This window comes from Acipenser ruthenus, chromosome 5 (assembly GCF_902713425.1).
Source record: "Acipenser ruthenus chromosome 5, fAciRut3.2 maternal haplotype, whole genome shotgun sequence".
Lineage (NCBI taxonomy): Eukaryota > Metazoa > Chordata > Actinopteri > Acipenseriformes > Acipenseridae > Acipenser > Acipenser ruthenus.
The window spans coordinates 60,070,579-60,096,851 of NC_081193.1; the positions used below are offsets into that span (position 1 = coordinate 60,070,579).

General features: G+C 37.2%; 1 protein-coding gene across 2 annotated transcripts in view; it reads right to left on the reverse strand.

The window, feature by feature from the left end:
• The window catches only part of LOC117402755 (polypeptide N-acetylgalactosaminyltransferase 2), a 120,695-nt gene that overhangs the window by 43,308 nt on the left and 51,114 nt on the right, over nucleotides 1–26,273 (reverse strand). The window contains exons 1-3 of one of the 2 annotated variants that reach the window (XM_059024348.1): nucleotides 18,767–18,787; nucleotides 18,506–18,599; nucleotides 13,673–13,826 (exon numbers count right to left, since the gene is read on the reverse strand). In XM_059024348.1, coding sequence (XP_058880331.1) covers nucleotides 13,673–13,821 — 149 coding nt within the window. In that variant the 5' untranslated portion in view covers nucleotides 13,822–13,826; nucleotides 18,506–18,599; nucleotides 18,767–18,787. Of the gene's footprint in view, nucleotides 1–13,672; nucleotides 13,827–18,505; nucleotides 18,600–18,766; nucleotides 18,788–26,273 lie in introns of those variants that run through there. The other variant, XM_034004192.2, reaches the window with a different exon arrangement.

A 26,273-nucleotide genomic window follows, 5' to 3' on the forward strand; every position in this document is an offset into this window, starting at 1 on the left:
AATAGGTTCCAAAATCAGCAGACCTAGGTTGTTCAAGGGTATTTAGCTTCCCCATTACACTGAACAACACCCCTAGGTGAACATATTCAAACCCCTTGCTGTGTGCTATTGCTTTCTTATAAAAGCACTGTATCAAAAAGATATCATGCAAAAGAAAACCACTGGAAAAAAAAAAATCACACATGTTCTTTTTTTCCCACACCTTTTTTGGATGAGGTACTTGGCTTATTTTACTTCAGGAGAGATGTGTAATAGAACATGGTACAGATTGAATAAACAGAAAGGGTGGATAGTTACAGCAGCTAGCTCAGTACTGACAGGGCAATCACCTACATTTTCAGTTTGTCAGCCAAGTCAAGACCTGTCCCAGCCCAATTTAAACCAGCGGTCCAACCATTTTCCTTCCATATTCACACACTATATGGCAGGGGTATTCAATTACACTCACTGGAGGGCCAGATAAGGCAATGTCCAAATCTTGGGGGGCCCACAGGGTGCTCATGATGTGTGCATCGAGGGCGGTGACCACTTACTATGATACGATTTCTGATTGCCATTTAATAATACAAATACAAAGCAAATATATTTATCACTATAATGTTATTAAAACTACATGCTATTAATTGTACTTTTATTAAAACTATTACATTAATATGGACATCTAATTACCTTTCTTTTTGCCAAAAAAAATGACACTCGCACTGTCTTTGTTTTCGAAAAATTACTGCGCAACAAAAGCATGCCAGTTAAGTAACAATAGCACGTCAATCAGTGGTGGTGCCAGACTTCCCATGATGAGGTAGAAGGGGCGGGGCAGCATAAATACATTCAAATAACTTCCCATGTCAGAAGTGGACCAGGGTGAACAGCAAGCATTTAAACAGCAACCTTAAGGAAAGACAGAAGCTACAGGAGAAGTGTTATCTGAATTAGTGAAATAATAGTAAACTTATTACCAGATAAAGTGCAGTGATCATTTGTTCCTGTATTATGGCGTGTTGCCAATAAATACCTCTTGTTAGGGGACACAAATACCCTGTAGATAGCTGCGACCTTTCAACTGTGCGTATCTGCAACTAGCATTTGTAATGAAGGACAGCTGACCAGGGCTGCCAACTACTTTTACAAAAACCTGCCTACTTCTTCCTGAAAAAAAACCTTAATAAAAAATAGCAAAAACTAAAAAGCATGGCCCCAGGACTGAGTTTATCACTGCTGTGCACTGCATTCTGCGCAGCTGGATGTCTTTGAGATTGGTGCAGTTTGTGTCATTTACAATGTCTGACGATCTAACACAAGCAATCCACAGTGGAAATGGCGATATGATTTGCCACTAGAAACGCTCGTTTCTATTCTGCCCTTCTCTTTTTGTCACTAACCTCCAACATGGGTGCTACTTGGAAGCAGTTTGTTATTTTATTCAAGGCAGAATGTGGAGCAGCATTGTTAATATATTTCATTGTTTCTGCATTGAGACTCTGCAGTATTTGCAGAAGCCAGTGGCTGTGCCCCTCCCCCCCCAAAAAAAGACTTAGCTATTTACAATCATTGTTTAAAGATCTATTAAAATTACTCATTTTCAAATGGAAACTGAAATATCTGCATGAATAAAAAGTTTTTTTTTTTTTTTTTTTTAAATAAGCCATTTATAAGGGTTGCTCTTAAATCATGCTACATTTTACGGAGTCATTTATTTTATTAACTGTTAAAGTAGCTTTCTAATATATTAAATAGTTCATTTTTAAGGGTTAGTTAATATAACTTCAATATTATTATTATTATTATTATTATTATTATTATGATGATGATGATCGAGTGATCCCTGCTAGCCATTTTTGGTTCAATGTACATGTTTTGGTGCATGCAGAATGAAGAAACTGCATGCAAACAAGGGTGGAACATTTTAATAAGTGATTAATCTATAATTTACAAAAGAATAAATGCAGGACACACATTATTACAATCACAATTCGTAATTGTATTAACATTAATACAGACTAGTCACTTATTAAAATGTTGCACTCTCGTTATAGCATTCTTCATTCTCCATTGAATGAGAATGAAGGCAATTTTAAAAACCCATTTAGATGTTTCACGTAAATTAAAGTGATTTTAGCATTATTATTACAATATACATTTTATATGACGGTCTGGTCTCAAAGGTTTTATAACAACAGTGCTTTTTAACGTCTTATAACAACAGTGCTGCGATCATATTATATATATATATATATATTACACACACACTACCGTTCAAAAGTTTGGGGTCACTTAGAAATTTCCTTGTTTTCGAAAGAAAAGCAAATTTTTTGTCCATTAAAATAACATCAAATTGATCAGAAATACAGTGTAGACATTGTTAATGTTGTAAATGACTATTGTAGCTGGAAACGGCTGATTTGTAATGGAATATCTACATAGGCGTACAGAGGCCCATTATCAGCAACCATCAGTCCTGTGTTGCAATGACATGTTGTGTTTGCTAATCCAAGTTTATCATTTTAAAAGGCTAACTGATCATTAGAAAACCCTTTTGCAATTATGTTAGCACAGCTGAAAACTGTTGTGCTGATTAAAGAAGCAATAAAACTGGCCTTCTTTACACTAGTTGAGTATCTGGAGCATCAGCAATTGTGGGTTCAATTACAGGCTCAAAATGGCCAGAAACAAAGAACTTTCTTCTGAAACTCATCAGTCTATTCTTGTTCTGAGAAATGAAGGCTATTCCATGCGAGGAATTGCCAAGAAACTGAAGATCTCGTACAACGCTGTGTACTACTCCCTTCACTGAACAGCGCAAACTGGCTGTAACCAGAATAGAAAGAGGAGTGGGAGGCCCCAGTGCACAACTGAGCAAGAGGACAAATACATTAGAGTGTCTAGTCTGAGAAACAGACGCCTCACAGGTCCTCAACTGGCAGCTTCATTAAATAGTACCCGCAAAACACCAGTCTCAACGTCAACAGTGAAGAGGCGACTCCGGGATGCTGGCCTTCTAGGCAGAGTTGCAAAGAAAAAGCCATATCTCAGACTGGCCAATAAAAAGAAAAAATTAAGATGGGCAAAAGAACACAGACACTGGACAGAGAAAGATTGGAAAAAAGTGTTATGGACAGACGAATCTAAGTCTGAGGTGTTCGGATCACAAAGAAGAACATTCGTGAGACGCAGACCAAATGAAAAGATGCTGGAGGAGTGCTTGACGCCATCTGTCAAGCATGGTGGAGGCAATGTGATGGTCTGGGGGTGCTTTGGTGGTGGTAAAGTGGGAGATTTGTACAGGGTAAAAGGGATCTTGAAGAAGGAAGGCTATCACTCCATTTTGCAACGCCATGCCATACCCTGTGGACAGCGCTTGATTGGAGCCAATTTCCTCCTACAACAGGACAATGACCCAAAGCACAGCTCCAAACTATGCAAGAACTATTTAGGGAAGAAGCAGTCAGCTGGTATTCTGTCTATAATGGAGTGGCCAGCACAGTCACCGGATCTCAACCCTATTGAGCTGTTGTGGGAGCAGCTTGACCATATGGTACGTAAGAAGTGCCCATCAAGCCAATCCAACTTGTGGGAGGTGCTTCAGGAAGCATGAGGTGAAATCTTTTCAGATTACCTCAACAAATTGACAGCTAGAATGCCAAAGGTCTGCAAGGCTGTAATTGCTGCAAATGGAGGATTCTTTGACGAAAGCAAAGTTTGAAGGACACAATTATTATTTCAATTAAAAATCATTATTTCTAACCTTGTTAATGACTATATTTCCTATTCATTTTGCTATATTTCCTATTCAAACAAGGACATTTCTAAGTGACCCCAAACTTTTGAACGGTAATATTATATATATATATATATATATATATATATATATATATATATATATATATATATATATATAATATTACATAATAACATGTTGCAACACAATAAAATGTGGAAAAGTCCAAGGTGAATACTTTTGAGAGCCACTGTACAATGAATAACAGGGAGGGTTAAATCAATAACATGTTTAACATTTCAGTGGTTACTTTCATTGCGAGTACTCCTTAGGATGATGTACATAAAGTACCTCATCCATCAGGGCTCGTTACTGGGACATGCTCCTGCAGCGAATTCATTACCATCTTTTACATATACAGTGCTCCCTCCCACTTATAGATCTAGTTTGGAGCCATAAATAACACACCATTTGTGTTCCGCCTTATATTTTGTATAATAACAGTATAGACATTATGGGGCAAACTGGAGTCATGACATATTATAACCATGGTATAAAGGGCCACCTTATAACAGGCAGCTCTATATGGCTTCATAATGGAGAGTAAGAAAAGATGCATAGTTGTTATACAAAAGGTGCCCCACAAAACACACGTGTTGGCTATTAATTGATCTACGAGTGTAAGTTTAAGTTTGCAACCCGTTAGCCTACCATGGCCCCAGCTGGTATTTATACCTCACCTCAAAATATTTTTAAAAAGTACCACAGGTTTTAGAATTTTTTGAATTATTTTTTTTTGTTTGTTTAAATACACTGAGATTTACTCCAGTATTTGGCAAGAGAAAAAATAAAGCAAAAACAAAAGCTGTGCACAGGGGCTTGATTTAACACACACATACGTTTTGCAAAATCCCCACAATTTGCTTTTCAGTTTAGAAATGTGCCAACGCAGCACTACAGTAAATGCTTAGTGAATTTGGACCATTCTTCATGCAAAAGCTTTACAGTTGGCACTACTTTACAATTAGAAGTGTAACATTTTCCCTCCCATTTCCTTTAAGAATGAGGAATGGAATTGAAGCAGAGAGAACTACTCATTTAAAAAAGTCATCAGTTCCTCTTTTAGGGAAATTATTTGAGTAAAGTAAAAGTAAAATGGAAAAATAAGATGGCCAAAATCAAATGGTTTTAACACACACAGTACATTACACTGTATAAACTTGTGGTGGGATGAAAAATCATTATTCAACTATTCTTTTATTAAGTATATAAAAATGTAAGTAAGCCTACACATTCGATTATTGTATTAACAGTGTTGGGAAAAGTTACTTCTAAAAAGTAATCCATACAGTTACAAGTTACTTGAAAAAAATACAACTAGTTACAATTAAATATTGTTACTTTTTAGGCAGTTTATTTGAGATTTTTTTTTGGTTTAGTTAGAAATATTCTTTAAAGATCAATGTATCAAACCTGTTATCTCTATGACAGCATTTTCTAGCAAGATGATATAAAAAGTGTGTGTGGCATGTATAGTTTGACTTGCCCTGTTGAGGTGCTGTCTGATTCACATTATGCATCAGTCATTGTACTTTTTTAATTTTTTTATTGCAACAACGTTTTGTTTTTTTTTTCACATAAAATGTAATGCACTACCAGATTTAGTTACCTGTCTGAAAAAGGACAAGTTACTGAAAAATCTGATTAAAGTAATGCGTTACTGTACTCCCAGAAGCGGTATATGTAGAGCCCCGTGTTTTTCGCAAATACGAAATAATATGAAATAAAAACTAAATGTAACATATAAAACAAAATGCAAATATAAAACAATATAAAATGAAAAATCATTACATGAGCAAACAGAATGACTTTTTTAAATTGGGAGGTTTATACAAAAAATAAATACTTACAATCATAGTTGTCAAGGCTCAGCCGTTACCATAGATACAGTCTAGACTGTGCATAACAATTAAATAAATAACGCTACAAATAATTTGAGCATGAGGGGATGTATGCAGCCGACCTTGACAAAATGATGCGCAGATTTTGCAACTGCCGTCTGAAATGGGAGTCGAAAGATATCATCATTAAGCATCATTAGCTGTTTCCTTTTGGGGACAATATGGCTTGTTTGCTTGTACAGATGAACCCGCTTTATATCATGATTACCATGCAGGCATAATTTGTGATATAAAGCGGGTCATGATATAAACAGTTTCACGTTTACCTATGCCAGTACGTTACGAGTGCAAGAAAACAAAGAAAGAAAACTAACAGTGAATTAAAGAGCAGTGTTTTAAAAATGTACATTTAGCTGTTCTTTACATTTAAACAAATGCATATAGTTTACTACAGGACAAGTATGTTTTGTATCATCAACTGGAACAAAACAATTTGTGTCATTATCTAAAAAGGCATGAATCGTCGACTGATGAGAGCTATCAATACTTGGTGTTTTTTGTGTGCATTTGTGTAAGAGTGACTGTTAAAATTTGGTGACGTTGGTGTTTTATAACTGAACTGTATCCCGTTAAGACCGCACACGCAGCATTTGACAGGCTGCACAAAATGTCAGTTTAATCAGCCGAGATGTTATTGGTTGTTAGTTGCGTTGGAAATTAAAAAGAGTGGGGGACTTACATTACCATTACTGCAACTAATGAGAAATTATGGTAACAATTATTTTTCTGTGCAAGGTCTGTCCAAAAAAAAAAAAGATAATGTATAATAAAAAAATATGTATGTAGTTGAAACATGATGTATACTATACCATTATTGATATACATCAACGAGTTGTTTTATTAGTGTGCATTTGTAATAAAACCACATCTGTGAAAAAATAAAACGAAAAATTATAAAAAAAAATAAAAATAATTTCTAAGTATAGGTAATGTAACCCCTTCAAATTACATAACAAAGGAAATGCAATGCCTTTCAGTGTTTTATATACAAATATGTCAAGTATAAAAGCACCTTCTATAAAATTACAAAACATGATCATTTTCTATTTCATTCAATTTTTGTGACAAATATATAGGTTACACAATCTAGTCACTAAAAACATTCCCAACAGACAACCTGAAGCTGTAGGATCAATCCACATGAGAATGACAGAAACAGGCAAGTGTAAGGATTCCAATAAGCCTCTCTCTCTAGGGAATATCCAGCACATTCTCTGCTCAAAACGGAGCCTGACAATGTCAGAAAAAAAAAAAAAAAGAATAACTGACTTCATTATAGAAACAAAAAGGGAAGCAGGAAAGATCCAGTACAACAGCAATTCTCTACCTTTTCTAAGATGGAGACCATCTTGATGTTCATGGCATTTTCCTACACCAAGGGCATAGCTAGGAATAGATTTTTACTGAGGCCAAAATCAAATTTTTGTCTAATAAAAAAACTCATATTCTGTATAATGTTACGAAGGTGAAAGCCATCATCTTATAAAAGGAGGAGTGAGACGATACACTAAGCTCACGATATGACACGTATAGCGATACACAAGCCACACTACTATACATGTACCCCCCCCCCCCCACACACACACACACACTTTTAAATTACTTAAATAGCTCACTTTAAAATAAATAAATAAATAAAAATACACAACAGACAGAGCCATTTCAACAAAAGCACTTTTATTGACCAATCAAGAATATGCCACTTGCTTGAGTTTACAGCAGTTAAAATACTACTACTACTAACACCGACAACAACGATAATAATAATAAACATGTTAATTTATTTAAGTAAATACAATTACTTATTATGTCACCAGATGTATTTGGCTTATCTGACCCAACTTAGAAAAGTGTTTCTTCACAAACCCAAGAAAGAGATACTAAGCAACATGTGTCAAACAAACAATCATCTAAATAATGCCTAATTTATTCTCGTTTTAAAAATCTGTAGACTACTAAATGAAACTGCCTGAGAAAAACAAAAAAATGTAATATCTGTCTTGTTCAGCCTTATACAACTCATATTTTGAAATGACTGTTGTGTTGGAAGACAAAGTTTTGCTTTGTGTATTAATATTGTCTTGGGAACTTCATTATAAGTTTTGTATACCTTGACGTATAAAAAATAAATATAAAAAAGTGTTTTCATTCATGGGGTTTCCATGCGTGTTTTTTTTTTAAACTCGAGACATTTACACAAGAAAAATGTCTTATGTAACATGTTTTTCTGGGTTTCCGTTTGCTCAGTTTATTCACCCGACGTCATTCAAATGAATAGGAAAGGTGAGGGTTGATATGTAAATTAGCTATGCTTAAGAACCTGTGCTATTTTTGAAGATTACTAGTGAAATTTTGTGAAAATGTGGTTTCCATGCGCAGATAACTGGTACACGAATGAATCTAAGCTGCTGTAATAAAGCAAAATACCTCATGCCGTGTTGGTTAATAATGTGTTTTACTGCTCTTGCCCAAATTGTTTTTCAAATGTCATTAGCGTGGTGTCATGTCGTTAGTAGTGAATACTGTTTCAACTAATTTATCTTACGACTCATTAATTAAAAATGAAAAAGTATAAAATGAAACTGACCAACAGGTATTGCAGATCACCATAGCTGAAAACAGGTGGAGACATTTTATATATATATATATATATATATATATATATATATATATATATATATATATATAGTCACCTCCAAAATTATTCGCACCATTAATAAAGATGAGCATAAAAGGCTGTATAAAATAAACACAGGTAATGAGCTATATTTTATGCTCAAATATATGGGAAAACCATATTCTTTTATTCTAATACAATTTCTCAGAGAAAGTTTTTTATGAACAAGTAATAAATTTTTTCTCAAAAAGATAGGTGTCAGAATTATTGGCACCCCTAAAGATTCTTATAAATAAAATCAAACAAAATTAAACCTGCATTAACATTCTCCTTCCCCACCTCTCTCCACCATCTCCTCCCGTATCTCTACCTGTCTGTCTGCTATTTCCTCCTGGATGCACTTGCATCACCTCAAACTCAACCTCTCTAAATCTGACCTCCTTTTCTTTCCCTCCTCCTCCCCCTCCTCTGATCTCTCTATCTCTGTTCCTCTGGAATCTACCATACTCTCTCCCTCTTCCTCCGCTAAGAACCTCAGAGTCACCCTGGACCCCTGCCTCTCTTATTCCCAGCACATCTCCACTCTGGCACGCACTTGCCGATTCTTCCTGAGCAACATCCAAAGAATCCAACCCTTCCTCACCAACTCTCCCGCTTAGACTACTGCAACTCCCTCCTGGCTGGCCTCCCTGCGTCCGCCACCCGTCCGCTCCAGCTCATCCAGAACTCTGCTGCCCGCCTGGTGTTCTCTCTGCCTCGCTTCTCCCATGCTACTCCACTACTCCGCTCGCTCCACTGGCTCCCAATCACCGCTTGCATCCAGTTCAAGACTCTTGTACTAGCCTACAGATGCCTTGACCAGACTGCACCCAGCTACCTCCAGACCCTCATCTCTCCCTACACCCCCACTCGACCTCTCCGCTCCGCCTGCACTAGAAGACTGGCTCTACCTCCGCTACGCTCCCCTGCCTCCAGAGCCCGCTCCTCCTCCACCCTTGCTCCGCAGTGGTGGAATGACCTTCCTACAGATGTCAGGACTGCCCAGTCCCTGACCACATTCCGGCCCCTCCTTAAGACTCACCTCTTCAAACAGCACCTGTAGAACTCCTCTGTTTGTATCCTGGGACACTATCACCATTCATGTAAATGTGCTTTATTTTGCTCTTATCTGCCCCCTATTTTACTGCATTTAATCCTGTACTTCAGAATACTGTAATCTGCCAAGTGTTTAACCTGTAGTACTTTGTATTTAATCATATCCTGATGTAACTATTACTATTATCTGCTGTATTATTGAATTGTGGTTTGTCACACTTGTACTTTGCTTGAACAAAAGTTATTGTATTTCTTGCTCTTATTGTATTACTTGTATTGTAACACTTGAAATGTATTTGCTTACGATTGTAAGTCGCCCTGGATAAGGGCGTCTGCTAAGAAATAAATAATAATAATAATAATAATAATAATAATACTTCTTTAAGTTCATCTCAGTCTTAAGGAACTGTATTGTGGCCTTCCATGGCTTCCTGTTTCACTGGGGTATAAAAATGAGGTAACACGCATATGAAATCCATTCCATGGGGAAAGGCAAGTAACTCACAAATGAAAAGAGACAAATGGTTGTTGACCTTCATAAATCAAGCAATGGGTACAAAACAATAGCTAAAAAACTAAATATACCACTTAACACTATTAGGGCAATAATTAAGAAGTTCAAAACCACTGGAACAGTGGTAAACTTGCCTGGTAGAGGACGCAAGTGTATCTTGCCCCCACCCACAGTGAGGCAGATGGTTCGGGAGGCAAAGAGAAATCCAACGGCCACAGTTGGAGAATTACAGAACTTTGGTTGCATCTTGGGGTCACCAAGTCTCCAAATCTACAATTAGACGCCACCTCCATGCCAATAGGCTATTTGGAAGGGTTGCCAGAAAAAAGCCTTTATTGAGAGAACCAACAAACGTAAGCACCTGGAGTTTGCTAAACGGCATTGGCACTTCGATTGGAACCGGGTGCTATGGTCAGATGAAACGAAAATAGAGCTCTTTGGCCAAGCACACCAGCGGTGGGTTTGGTGTCGAAAGAAAGATGCGTGTGCAGAAAAGAACCTCATACCTACTGTAAAATATGGTGGTGGATCTTTGATGTTATGGGGCTGTTTTGCTTCCACTGGTCCTAGGGCCCTTGTTAAGGTCAACGGCATCATGAACTCTACCCAGTACCAGGACATTTTAGCTAAAAACCTGGTTGCCTCTGCCAGGAGGCTGAAATCAACATTTTGCAATGGCCAGCTCAGTCTCCGGACATGAACCCCATTGAAAACCTGCGGTTTCAATTGAAGAGGGCAGTCCATAAGCGCAGACCGAAGGATATCAAGGATCTGGAAAGATTCTGTATGGAGGAATGGTCCAAGATCCCTCCCAATGTGTTCTCCAATCTCATTAAACATTATAGAAAAAGACTCAGTGCCGTTATCCTTGCAAGGGGAGGGTGCACAAAGTACTGAAAACAAGGGTGCCAATAATTGTGACACTTCATTTATAATTTGAGAAATGTGTAATTTTGGTTGATTCCATTGAATCATGAATAAAGTCAAATATATTCCACATGTTGGAAAATTACAATATAGTTCAGTACTGGTATTATTTATTTTATACAGTCTTTTTTGCTCATATTTATCAAGGGTGCCAATCATTTTGGAGGTGACTATATATATCCCTTTCATTCAGGCAATACAGCATATAGGGGGGGGATCAGGTTATGCTGTGTATATTACCCTGCCTTCCCGTCCAGACGGCTGACAGCTGCTGAGGAAGCATTCAACAACACGCTCGGGCAAATACCGTTGGTGGGCACTTGAAAGGGTGGTGGCAGATACTTATGAAATGGACTGAAGTGCATTAATTTGTTCCCAAAATTGCCACTGTCTGCTGTATCCTGCACAAACTGAAGGGTGCACGAAATGAGGTGTTCAGGAATCTGGCTGCCTGTGAGACACACAGGGAAGGTTACCAAAAAAAGCAGCACTGCCTTTCTAAACAAGCCCAAAACAAGCGCAACCCACGTTACAGTATGGGTGGTTATGCAAATTCCAACCAGCGACTCTCAAAAGCTTCTTGTACAGTTAATTGTATATGGTCAAGTATTACTAAATAACGTCTGAATTTCACAGTTTATTCTTATTGTTATCTAGTGATGTGAGGAGATTTTTGGAATCAGTTCTGAACCGGGTATTTCGATTCTGGTTCCAAAACTATTTAGAAAAACATGTTCTTTATCTCAATGTGTGAGCAGAAGTTCCGACAATATTGTGCAATTATGAAATCGCCCTGCATAATTAAAGTTAACAAAATAACCAATAATCTCCAATTTGCACAGTAACAGTTTTATTACAACAGCGAAAGCCATTGTGTGCTTGTATATGAACCTTGTTAATTACAAATTTCACAAAGCTTACCTTTAAATCACATAGTATGTGCAAACAGGTCAGTGTATGTTAGGATCCCAAGCCGAAATACGACCCCATCGGCTTGGGGTTAAATTACTTTTTTGATAGCTGAAATTGTGTCGTGTTCGGCTTGGGGTTGTTTTGCGAATGATCCCCTCGAGGTGCAGAAGATTCACTTTACCCAAAGCGTTTTCATCACTTCATGTAAAAGTGAGACTGAATTATTTTCCAGGGAAATACACATTTAAAAAACACACATTACTGCTGTAATAAATATTTTGCAGACCTTTTTTGTGTGAACATGTCAATTATAGTTATCAAATGCATTTGACAGAAATTGATGTTTTAATAAATCAGTTTTACTAAAAACATAATAGTACACACTGCAACCGGATCCCTGATATTTGTATCCAGTTCGTCGGTTCCAAAGCAGGAACCGGGTTCCCGATTTCAAAGGAACCGGTTCACATATCTCTATTGCTATCCACAGCATGGCGCAAGCAAAGATGATATGTTGCAATATTGATGCAATATTCCAGAATAGTAAGCATTTTATGTATGTATCTACATGTTGATTATACCAGTGACTGGGGTTTAATTATTTTGGTTTTATGAGTTATTTCTCTGTAATTCACAGAACTAGTGGAATTCAATGTAATTAATAATTGATGTTACTTAAATGGCAATAATTCTTAATTTTTTTATTTTCTGTGGCAAGCGTGCGATGACTAAGCTCAGCTGATCCTTAGGGGGCGTTGTTACGAAAAAGGTTGAAAAAAACCGACATAGAGAAACACACATCGCATTTTATAATTTCCCACATTATTTTGCAAGAAGGGTCAGCTTACTTTAGTAGCATATAATAAGCCATGTCAAAAATAACCCTTTTTTCATAACTACATTCCGTTATACACCTGACACTACAGTGTCAATATTGAACAGATGTTTTAAAACACAGTCACCGCTTTTACTATAGACCCGCTGTATTGACATCACAATAAAGATAGATATTTGTCTTACTTTGCTGCTTTTTCAATTGCTCTTAATAAAAAATATATCAATTTCCCATACTTTTTCCAGACCCTTTAACGGAAATGTATATTTCCATACTTTTTTCAAGACCTGGAAAATGGGTTCTTAAAATTCCATACTTTTTCTAGTCTTAAAACTGCGTACACACTCTGTGAATCTATTATATCTTGACAAATGCGACATTAAAGAAGAACAGCACACACGTGCATTTGTTCAACATCACAACTGTTGCTTGAACCTGGTATTAATACAGCATCTCTGGGGGGCGGGGCTGTAAATTCAGTGATTCTTGTAAATCGCGCACTAAAATGCAAGCCGTGAGACTGACGGAAGATGATCGCTAGCAAGTGGAACAAAAAAAAAGAAGAAAAGAACCAAGAACTGCCAATGTGAGACCTTCTAAAATTCACCAGATTTGACAGAAAAGCCAATGAACGAGAAACTACAAACTTTGACAATTATCACTTTCCTTAAACGCCTTAAACCCATTCCACACTTGTCTCCTTGAATTTCTTTACCTTCCACAGTGTTCTCTTACCATTCAAACCAGGTCAGAACTTCATCTCTTAGCACATTCTAACAAGATCATTGCAGCTGATGCTTTCTCAATAAGATATGAGAAACAATGATGTGCTTCCTAGACATTAGACACCCATACAAGATGACCAAAAAAATACATCCTTAGAATCTTATACTCTCATATGATTGAAGTGTGCCATAGACATATGTACTTGGTTCTCCACAATGCTCCCATCGCCAGGAGTTATGCATTCCATGTAGGAGAATAACAATGCCTTAACCACCTTAAAATGAAGCAGAAATCACTGAATGCGTGTTGTTACCCGACACAGATTACAATTGTACTTGCTTGCCATATACAGTTTCATGCTTGAACTTACTGATCATGTCTTGTGTCTGGTACACCTCTATCCATTTGTAGCTTGTCGCTCTCAACTTGGTTAAATTTATTGCGAGCATAAGGATCCTGGCCAGGTCTGACTACAGTTGCACCAACATACAATTCCTGGTTAAAGTCCTGCCACCTCATTTTCCCTGTAATGACAGAAAAACACAAATAGATTTTCATACATGCTGATTTACTGATTGAATTTTATACTTTTATATTCTTGAACAGCAGCATGTTTCATACTTGGGCACTGCTATTACATACATCTCCTTTAAAGGCTTTTGCACCAGCACATTGTTTTCTGAAAAGAAAATATAAACCAAGCAAGAAATACGATAAAGTACATGATGCTAACAAAATCATTCCAGTAAACTTTACCCATATGGCCATCATTTCTTAAGTCTCAAACGTTCCTTTTGAAAAACTGACACATTATGGTAAAGGTGAAATAGATTTTTTACAAGAAGGACCTCAGGTTGACATTGAAAACCAGGTCGGCAATTCAAACTCCCAGAAGCAAATTGCGTGTGTCGGATGGATGTGTTTCTTCAAACGAGCAGGGCACCATGGAAGAGTGTGCAAAATTCATCCTCCAGTTTTATTGTTTATAAATAAGAAAAAATGCCATGCATGTAACATAATGGAGTACAGGAAAGGGGGAAGGAGTGTGGGATATAGGTGTGTGGAGTTCATTATCCTATTAAGAAATCATATTACAAGTAATCTTCATCTTCTTACCTTGTCTGATGAACTCCACATACAAAGTGAACCATACCAAAGGATGTAGAAAAAAGGAGTGGTAGGTTATTGAAAGAAGCCACAGATAACAGGAGTGAGCAAAGGTAGGCTGAGAGCAAGACACACTTAAGTTATAATAAGGCTTGCTACTATTCAATTTTTTTTTTTTTGCCAAAATCGACAATTAATAATCATCAACGTTTATTTTAGAAAGAACTGACAATTTTTCGATCTTTATTTTTCAATTCAAGCAGAGAATGGGTGAAATCGACCTTTATGCTTTAAATAAATAAATAAATAAATAAATAAATAATAGACTTATGCAATTGAGAAATGTCTCATTAGCAAAGCCCCTTTATCATATTCAACATGCAACAAAACCATGGTTACCAACATTCTAACTGAAATAACGTTTGGTAACAGCAGAGCTATACCTTGTAAAGATAAAGATCCTACACAAAAGAAAACGCAGCACATAAAAGTGTATTACAGAGAGTTTTATAGCAAACTTACGAGTAAAAATAAATATGCACAGAACAAAACATTAGATAGTTGAACAGAACTAACTTGCACTTATTATTCAGAGTCTGAGCTCCCCCTCTCCTGCTTCAGGCTCAGCACAGCTGGATTGGAAGGGAAGGCAGTTGAGCGCGCTTCGTCCTGCCGCAGATACTCCAGCTGTCGGTCAGGGTATTGTGCACAATATTCATGAAGTGTTTTCATGTGCCTGATTTTCAAAACAAACTAGTAACCGTCACCGTATACCAAGCAAAAGCCTACCTACACCTTAACCCCCTAATTTCAAAAGTAGGCGCTTTGAATGACAGGCGCTTGAGCTGGCAAATGAAAGTGCACAGTCGGTACAGATTGACAGTCACGTAAATGAACAAGAGCATTCTGGCGCTGCTTCAGTCAACGAGATCTGTCAGAACTGGGTGAAATGACAGTGACAGTGAAACTATACTAACAGATCACTGAGACGATTGACAGTGACCCCTAGTCATTCGGAGTGGAACAGAGACGGGGTAGACAGTAATTATAAAAACTAAAACTTCAGATGATTTCTAAATTGTTGTTTTTGGTATGAAAAAAAGAGACTGACGGTTTTACCGACGTTTATCCTATATACATTTATTTCAGTCAAACTCTCATTTGTTAGGAATTCGACGTTTAACGAGCTTTACCGATTAATATCGAAAAGTAGCAAGCATAGTTATAATGTTTAAGATGTCCTGAATTGGGACAGATTATAATTTTGCCCATGTGGTAGCCACTACCCTTACCGAGTGGGCGTTGATAGGTCCTGGAACTTGTTTCTTATAAAGGCTATAACAGAACTCGATACAAGATGTGATCCAGTTAGAAATGGTCTGTTTAGAGACAGGTTTGCCCAGAGTTTGTGACAAGAGACAAAAAGTTGTCCTGATGGTCTAATATTGACAGTTCTGTGAAAGTAGAAATGCAGTGCTCTCCAGTCATCAAATAGGTAGTGTCTGGCCTCCTCCTCAGATTTATGATTTATTTTATTTTTTAATTTAGTGGTCGCCAATTGTTTTTATCACTTTCTCCCCAATTTGGAATAGCCAATTATTTTTAGGCTCAGCTCACCGCTACTACCCCCACGCTGCCTGGGGAGCGCTGAAGACGAACACACACTGTCCTCCGAAGCCGCTTCTTTCACACGCCCGTAGGTGCCCGGCCAGACCACAGGGGTCGCTGGTGCTCGATGAGCCGAGGACACCCTGGCTGAAATAACGACCGACGAGAAGTAACACATGCTAACTGAAACAGTTTAAAATGCAGGTCGAGCAATGTTGGATTAAAAAACACATAAGACTAAATGTAGTAACTCCCCTTCATAGTCACAGAGGTAGCTGGAGACTAACTTCAACCCCTTTTCTAACTCGTTTGATGGTGCTTTGCATGAGGCTTTTGCAATCATGTGCACATCGTTTGTTGTTAACATCGGAAGGTCTTGACGAAATCTCGTATAAAAGAGGTCCATTATAATATTTGATGATAAATATGAATTCGCTGGTGAAAATGAAATATTGAAAAGATTGAGCGGTAGCAGCAGCAAACAATATGGAATTTGCAGTGACGGGAAGCTGCTTTATAGGCATAGGTAAATGTGGAAGTATGACGTGCAAATAGCCATGATGCACATGCTGCGGATTAATCCTTCTTCAGGAGGTCATCAATCTTATCTGCCCGATGGTGTCCTTCGTGGGCTGTTTAAAAAGAGGATCCTTATGACCTGCAACTGTCCTCCTCGGTAAAGTTCTGGGTGTTAACATTAGAGATGATGAAATCATTCTCAGAAAAGAATCTGCATTTGTGTATAAAGGTGGACCTTCTACACTCACTGAAGTGTCATCAACAGTCAATGACATCATCATCATCTCCCAGGCTGGTGCAGCCACAGAGTAGTATTGCTCCTGTGCACTCAAGGGCGTTGCAGTACCAGAAACTGCCACCTGCTTTGCCATCCTCAAACTACTTTAGCCAAAAAAAAAAAAAAAAAAAGAAGATGATCTTTGGTTCTCGGAGGCATCATTACCTGTGCAGGAGTAGGCGGAGCAGCCCTGGCTGGAATCTCAGTAATGGCTGCCCTTGTTTTTCTTTCTGCTCCCTTGGACTGTTCTGTCTTTTATTTGTTTATCTTGATGAGGATGAAGAGTGGGTTTGGAGCGTGTCCAACATATCAATACATATTAAACATAAATCCCTATTACAGGACAGTGAAAGTGGGGAACCACACCGAGAACACATAGGCATCGGGAAGACAACACTGACAGAAAAAAAGGGAACAAACATGCTAAAAGCTAGGAAGAAAAAAATATATATAAACATTTTTTTATAAAAACAAATCCAAATCAAAAACCTCAGTTCACGAATGCCTACACCAAGTCCGTACCCAATTTGGACTGATACTAAATGACATGTACACCCCAGGGAATTATGCACAGAAAAAAATCAAAATTATGCAGTATCTCTGTATAAGTATGTGCAAAGTAACAACAAGTATTGTGCAGTTGTATTGGCTTCTTCTCATACTGGATATCAAAATACTAGAAAGAAAAAAAAAACCTAAGCAGAAAACAATGGAATTAACAGTTTTTCTAAATTCCAAGATTGAAATAAAGGAACCCCAGCTCATTCAGTGTGTCTTCCGAAAGACAGCGCTTCCGATCAGACAGGATGAAGATTATACAGCGAATTGCTGCGCTCATCTGTATTTGTTACTGCATTTACATAACTGAAAGCTAATGTTTTCAGATTAGGAGCTCTGGATCGCATCGGGTTCCACCGTCAGTGTACAAAGCAAAGCAAAGAAAATCTTTTACTTTCTCTTTTGCCGATATATTTGCAACGTGGGACCTTTCTGGCAAAATCAATCAATGTTCCCTTGATCCTCGGTGTGGTACAACATTTTTTCCTCTCCTTCTCTGTTAACGGCGATATTATTTAATATGGGTGGTGATACGTTTTATGCATAAAATTACACTGGATTCCCCGGGGGTAGACGTGAGGTTTTATGGGGGAGGGACAACAATTATTATATCACAATGATCTCTGGGTAAGAGATTGGTTTGTTTCTCCTGACCCAAGCAACATGGAGACCGTGAGTTCAATTTGTGTGTGGAGTTTTTTGTTTTATGCAAGTCATTTTTAAAATTAATAAAATCTTAAATCCCTTTGTTCTTTTAGCAACAATTTCTCACATGCTGGTTTGACCAACAGTGTTCTTGGACTCACTTCTAAGATGTATCAGATGCCAAGTTCTGTCGGAAATGAGCAAAATGTACCAGAAAAATTCAGAATGCTTAAGAAATAAATAAAAATGATCAAATCCATCTTTCATGGAGTTTAAAATGGGAAATATCGTAAGAACCAGTCTGACTTACTCCAAGAAGTACTTTGTTGCCCATCTAGTTTTTTCCTCTCAGCCAATGAAAATGGCTAGTTATTTTCAGACCCCTGGTCCAAAAAAAAAAAAAACTTCAGATGAATCCAAGGCACCCAGCTAATTTTCCATTTTGAAGATCCTTACAAATTTACTAAACAACAAAAAAACTACACATACCTGGAGGTAGCGTCTCCAAACTGTGTGTTTTGTCTTCTGCATTGCTGCTGTGTGTTTCTTTCCTTTTCAAAGACTCAATGCCATTCCAGTCATCCTGAAAAGTAAACAAAAAATACTGAGAACAAATCATTCAAGGATTCAGGTGACAGTGATTTAGCTAGTACTTGCAATAATGGCTTTTTCTTCAAGCAAACAATTATCATTTTGGTCTCTGAAAATTTAGAAATTTGCCACAGAACAGCAATTAAAATAGTCGCCCACCTAATCCCTCAATGCAGATACTGTGCATTCCAACCATGGAGGGTTGACATTCAATTGACATTTCTCTTATCCTGTCCAGTTCCTTCGTGTAAAAAAAAAAAGACAGGTAATAAATTGATAGATCAAGAACACTACATAAAAGTCCAAAAAAAAAAAAGTGTAGGTAGCCTCATCCCAAAATAAAACTGAAATTGCATGTGTGAATATTACTGTTGTGATATAATATATGCTGTGGATGGGTGGTGGGAAATTCACTGACACACACAGATTTATTTTTATCCGCAGAGGCGCTGTTGTCCTTGGCTTGAATACAGGCAACAGTAAACAGGACCAAGGGTTTACCAATGCTGGTATACAGTCCAGTGCACATACAAGTGCTCAAAAATAATAATGAAAACAAAAGGCAAAAGAAAAAGGGAAAATAAAACACAGTAATAAAACTACAAAACAAAAGTGCTGCTTATGCAGTGTCCTCACTGCTGCTAAGCCGGTCAGTACAGGCCTCCGACCTACGCTCAGTTAATTCCTATACACTGGGGTGGCCAGAGTTCCCTCGGGTACGTAATTATTTCTTATACTTTCTAGTTTCTTTCAAGGCAGGCTATCTCACTCAGCCGTGCTTGCCTGTTCTTTGTTTATACTGACGTCTTCCGCCAGTGTCACTGGTATCCTCTCTCCGGCCACCCGAATACATAACCAAGCGCAGTTTTTAAGGGCCGAGCAATCTCCCAAGGCCTGCCTCTCAGCCACTCAGAGAGAGGGAAAGCCAACACACCCTCTTCCGCACCTCTCCGTGTCATCGCCATGACTGACAGACTGATCTTACGAGACTGCTGCCCTCTTCCTGCAGAACTACGGATATACCAGATAGTCAGCACAGATCTCCCCTCTTACATATGCATTAAGAAAAGGTTATTTAAAAAAGCAATGTTATTTTGCTAGTAATACAATACATATGTAAAGCTCCAAACAGGGCACCAGGGTGATTAATAGACCAATGAATGTTCAATTGGAGCTCACAAATTAAAAGCCATGTTAGTCAATTACATGTGTATTAGTGTGTGTTTTAGAATAAGTTTATAAAAGTTGCTACAACACACATTCTACCACCAATACATGAACAAAACATCATCTACCAATTGATTTAATTTACAGTTGTTTTTTCTGTGACACTAAAAATGGGCTTTAAAAAAAAACAATGCAAGCCTTAATTTGTCATTTACAAGCTGAACGCACAAATGAGATTGCAACATGTTACTAAGCAACTAATCTTTCTTAAAGCTATAATGAAAAATAAAGTATTTTATGCTGGACACACTATTACAATTGTTATCCATAACTATTTACATTAATAAATAGGAGTCACTTCTGCTTTTCAATGAAAAAGTAAGACTTACGATTTAAAAGCACATTTAGTAGTTTCATTTAGTTTTTAAAAAGGAGAGTAGAAATTTATAAATAATTTCACATTTTCCTGAAGGTGAATGGACCAAACTGATATGCAATGGGGTCCAGCCCTGCAAGGCCTTCAAATGTGTTGCGCACGATGCATATTGTCTAGACACGTAGTGAAGAGGCCAGATTGCGAACTTATAAAAATCAGCTGTTACATCGACTATAAATACATTTTACACAATTATCTTTAAATTATAAATCTTTAGCCTCTCAATGTCCAAATCTTAATCATTCAATTCATGTATAAGTTGGCCAGTCTTTTCTTTGGGTCTAAAACCATGACTGTATATTATGCTCCATCATGCATGGTTTAAAAGTAGGGCTGCTCCGATTAACAACTAAAGAGTTGATCGCAGATTAATTTTGTTTCCAATGTAAAAAAGATTCTTTTTTTTTTTTTTTGGCTGGGCATTTTGAACTCCAACAACTCCAAGATATTTCAGTTTTTTATTTTTCTTAAAAATATTTCCCCAACATAAAACCAATGTCACTTTACAATAATTGATTTTGAGTTTCAGTGTTTTAAAATAAAATATCAAACAGAACGAAATTTCAGTGTACCATTTGTAATTCAGTAATATGAGAGAATTGGTCAGAGGTCTGAATACTTTTGCAAGACACAATAGATAGATAGACAGATAGACAGATAGACAGATAGGCAGATAGATAAATTTAACATCATGCAAATCAAGAAACTAGCAAATGATATCACAAAAGTCTACCTTATTTTATGTAAGCCCCCTTCACACTGGCACTCCTACCCGGGTCCAGATCGCTTTGACCCGGGTTGAGCGAGACAAAATGCTTGATGGGTTTATGAGCTGACGCAATAACAAACAGCCACGCCTGCAAGAAGGTTTCACTTCCACAAGAAGCATTTCTGTTTATTCTGTTTAACAATCTTTTTGTTGATCGAGACACAACATGAGCCAGATTGCAGCAGGGATGAAGAAACATTTGCTCTAAATCAACATTAGGGCCAACGGTTCAATCCAGAGAAGCTTGTATGGAAGCGTCAGTAACAAGCTGCTTCCGGGGCACTGATGTGCGTATTGTGCACTTGCATCTGTCACCCTGGTCAACCCTGCTTTATCAAAAGCAGTGTGAAATCGCGTACCCGAGCTGCATGACAACGGGTCTTGACCTGGGTAGGTTCTGACCCGGGTAGAGCATGCCAGTGTGAAAGGGGCTATAGATTTCAAAAAGTCACATTTTTCAATTTTGGTCAGTTTTTCATTTTCAAGTATATGGGAAAACGAAAAAGCGGTATGTAATTGAATATGTTAACAACATTATTCAGCAGGTTTCATTTCGACTTTATCAAGCAACATGTGTTAATTCTAAAGCTGTAGATCTCCAATCTGGCTCTGGGGGTGTGATATGTAGGGTAAGTCTAACTTTAAAGCCCATCAACTCTAGTTTGAACCTATTTTTAGATATGTAGCTCAGGTTTTCTGTCAGTTAAGAGTGGTGTTAATGAAAGATAAATTCTTTAATTTGCCGTTTCATGATTTTATTTTATATATCATGTACCATGTAAGCCCAGTGTTTTGTGTGTGTGTGTGTGTGTGTTTTTTTAAGGTTGAATTTCAGAATGAATCTTTTTAAAATATGAAAACAAGATTTCTAATAATTTCCCTTTACACTGCATATTAGTACATGTTTTTATATAAAATACAAGCAGATTTCATATACATGTACTAATATTATTGTGTTTAGTAAAACTTTAATATAAAACAATGTTCAAAAGAATTTAGGCCTAAACCGGATAATAGCTTACAAAAGAAGGCCTACTTTTGTTTTTACGTTGGGTTACATTCATTTGGTCACTTTAAACATGCTGGGCTCTCAAACTGATAGAAAGTTAATGTCTCTTTAAAAATCAAGTCCATTAAATACATTGCATCAAAACTAACGTATTAAACAGATAAAGTGAAATTTGATACCAACAGTACTTAATGTTGATTAGCTTACTACCCTGCAAAATCTGAACTTTAAAACCTTACTGTTTATCAACATGTCACACGCTAACTGCATTTAAGCACAGTTTTGATGATTCACTTCAATTGAATAAATGACGAATTAGGCTCCAGCCACAGGTGTATAAAAAGGGTGATCACGGGAATTAGATAAGAGTTAATGTTGGCGTGTAAGTTCGTGTTGCTGTACTGTGTTTACGTCTGTATTTCTGTTTATGTCCGCGAGTGTTTGCTGTAGATTTTTTGTTTTGGCGCTTGTGCCATTTTATTTTGTTTAGTGTATTTATTTGTTATTAAAAACATGCACATGAGAGCTTAACCTGTAGCTTCTGTGTCTGTCTCTTGGTCGTAACAGCCTCCTAGCCAGTGATGCTGTCCTGTTCACAGGGTACATCACCATTTACTAATCACAAAGTCAAATTAAATAATTAGCTTGCTCTCCTAATAAATTAAAATACAAGACATCTTACTACAGATAGAATTTTACTTATTTATTTATGATCATTGAGGGTTCAATTATTACATTTGGGGACAGAGCACATTGAAATGTATAGTGGCTATGTGATCTGAAGTGGTCGTGTACCTTTCAAGCCCACCTTGAAAAAACATAAAATTGCAGAAAAGCATGGAATATATCGTAAATGTATTTTATATTTTATGATAAAGTAAGAAAAAAGTCAACAGAAGGTATGGAATATGCAGATTTTTAGGCTTTTTTGTTTTAAGGATGTATAAATACCATATGACTAATCAGAAGCTTATCACATGTTCAGTTTCCAAAATTCATTATGCTTCATCTCTATGCAACTCCCAGCCTAGGCATATTGAGGATGCCCCATATATAGCTGCAATATACAGTTGTAGTCAAAAGTTTACATACCCCAATAACTTCTCAAACAAACAATTTCAGGAAATCTTTTGTAGCATGATGTAAAATAAAAGGTTTTCTTTGGTTGCTCGGAGGACTGAAGTATGCTTGTGCCTTTCAAGATGGCCACCAGGAAGCACAGGCAGAAAAGTCTCATCTTAACAAAAGCTCAGATTAGCTTCAAATAAAAAGTAAGATGGGGTGGAACAACCCACTAGATTTTTTAAACTATTGATAATAAGTGGTGGTGGGCTTAATAAGTGCATGGGCTTAAATCGGTCCACGTACCCTACAGGGCATTCTGGTCCTGAAGGTACAATATATTCTGGAAGGTTTTGTGCCCTCTTAAAATATTTACTATTCTGTTTTTCTTATATCCTTTACAGTAATGACCTGTTGCTCCGAAGTTTAGTTACTTTCCATATCTGTGTTTATACGGATACCCAAACTTGGATACCCCTGAAAACATGGAACTTTTTTTTGACTTTTTTTTTTTTTTTTTTTATGCTGCATGTTACAACCGTGCAGAACTTCTCAGGAATATCATGTTCATTTAGTTTTGTATTTGGAGCTAAAACATGCAGCGTTTGGCAGTTTTGTAACATCTGAAGAAAACAATAGACAAAAGGACAAATGTATGTACAACAAAGCACACCAGTACTGCATTAAGAAACTGCCACAGGCTGTGAAAAATGTCAACTTGACCATTATCAAATTAATCTTGAAATGTGGATGTTTCAGGCACTGCATATGCATTGTACCACAACTAAACACGCTTTGGTTCTCAGAAATGATTCACATGTAAATCTTTTGTTGCAAAGATATGCTGGGAATCACTGATTCTTTTGAACCCAGTCAAGTCTGTGTTCCCTGAAATGTAATACACATACTGTAGTAGAAGCCCAGTACAAAACACAGAGTGAGCAATCAGTCATGCACGATCTTAGTTCAATAAAACTACACGTAAATCCTGTATAAAAATCAGAATTTCATTAAACTTTCATTCCTGCCTACCTGCTAAAGCAAACCAAGATTAAGGACATCCTTGGATTATTATTATTATTTTTTTTTGCCTGTTAAATGAAATCGTGACAGTAGTGGAGTTTCACACCAAAATACACAATGGAACTCCAGTTATTTAATAAGCACTCAACGCAGTGAAAAAGCCACGACCATGGGACTCCAGCCAAAACGAGCATCAAATAAATAAACTGAAACCACAACACAAGAAGCTATTCTCTTTAAGGTCCAAGCTATTGAGCTAGGTTCCTTTATTAATTTAATCCTTTAAATAATTTACCAAGCAAGCTTTAAGTTCATATTAATTATAAAATGGCAGGCAGGTCCAATGTAATTCAGCAACAAAGAAAATAAGTCTTCTATCTTGAGTCTCTTTCCAATTTTAACATTCTGTGGTGAAACATAAGCCCAGTTCACACTTGCATTTCTGTACTGGTATCATTGCGGAACAGTATCACGAGGTCTATTCACACTAGAGTTGTTACCGGCATTGTACCGGTATAACTATAATACGAAACCCAGACAAGAGCACGTTTAGTACCGGTACAGCTGCAACATGACTCGAAGCACTTAAAGTGTGGACAGGTGGATCGATACGACAACTGAACAGATTAGTCCGAGACATGCGCACACTTACACCAAAGATACTCTGTTACCAAGATTCTCAACTCTGCCTTTACTGCCGTCATGCTTGTTTTATTACTGGTTTTTTTATATTTACATGTATGTTACAGTTGTAAATGATCGTAGTGAAATTAAAATAAATGGTTAAAAACTAAAAACTGACAGCTAATACCAATAAATCCAAGTTTTATAGTTGCACCCGTCTACTCTACTGTGTGAAACGCCCATCACTGTTTTCTGCACGTGCAGCATCTCTGGTACTGCGTTCACAAAAGTGCATTTTTCGTATAAATTACGGCATGTCATCACTACCACTGGTTATGTTTTTCGTCAAGATACCCAGGGAAAAAAAAGAGTCAAATAGACTTAATTGTTTACATTTTTTAAAACAAAAATCGATAAACTCAGAGCAGCTCAATCCGACACTGTTCCATTCAGTCAATAGAAAATATTCCCTGGGCCGGTACTAAACGGATCCGATTCTGGATCCAGGGGCCGGTTGTACTAAAGGGATCCGATCCCGGATCCGGGCTCAGATGTTGACCTTGATCCTAGTTGCGTTGTACTAAACGGATCAGTGCTCAATCTGGTGATCAACCAGCTAGCTCCGATCTTGATCCTGTGACGTACTGGGTTGCACTAAAAGGATCAGCGCTGATCTTGAGCTCTGTTCAGCTCAAAATCTGATCAAGATCAGCGCTTCATTGAATGTTTTATAAATGGAGAAATTAAATGTTTTTAGTTTTGAATAAAAGAATAAACAAAATAATGTAATTCCTCCATTTAAAACTTAGCTCTGATCCCAGTCTGATCCTGCTCAACTGTTGATGGTTGCGAATTAAACGAATGAAATTGTAATATATATTAAACACAGGTGTTTGACATACACCATCATAATACATAAAGGATTACAATTGCTAAAGTAATCTTTAAATAAGCACACTGTATTTAGATAATTGATCGACCATAACGGTAGGTAACTTAATAAACTATTTGCAGGGTATCAAAAATATTTCCCTCAGATCTGAAAACAGAGATACTTTAACATTGTAGAAAACAATAATGTTATCTAAGTAATGGTGCATTTAAAAGTAGCCATAAATACTATATTAAGAAAATATCGCTGTATAGAAAACACTCAGTCAGGTCTATAATATATCGTGGCCTAATAGTAGTAGACCTGACTGAGTGAAGAAGCCTCATAACTAAATATTATTGCACACGTTTTATGTGTTGACAGTCATACTGTCGTTATCATTTTAATCTATTTCAATGAAATCATTGGTTTAGTCAGACTGAACACTGTCGTCTTTTTTTAAAATGTTTTGGTCAATTCCCTTTTTTTTCTTAATGAGCTTTCCTTCTCCGACAGCCTCGATCTCCCCCTGTCTGCGACATGTTTCTAGTGTTGATGTTAAATGTGTTGATAATTTGCCCTGCTGCAGCTAGCTGTTTGTGTGTTTGGTGGCTAACTTAACGCTGTAAAGAATACAGCATTGTGAGTGTATCCATCAGAAAATACACACGACCATGAACGGTAACATTTATTATAAACTTTTTA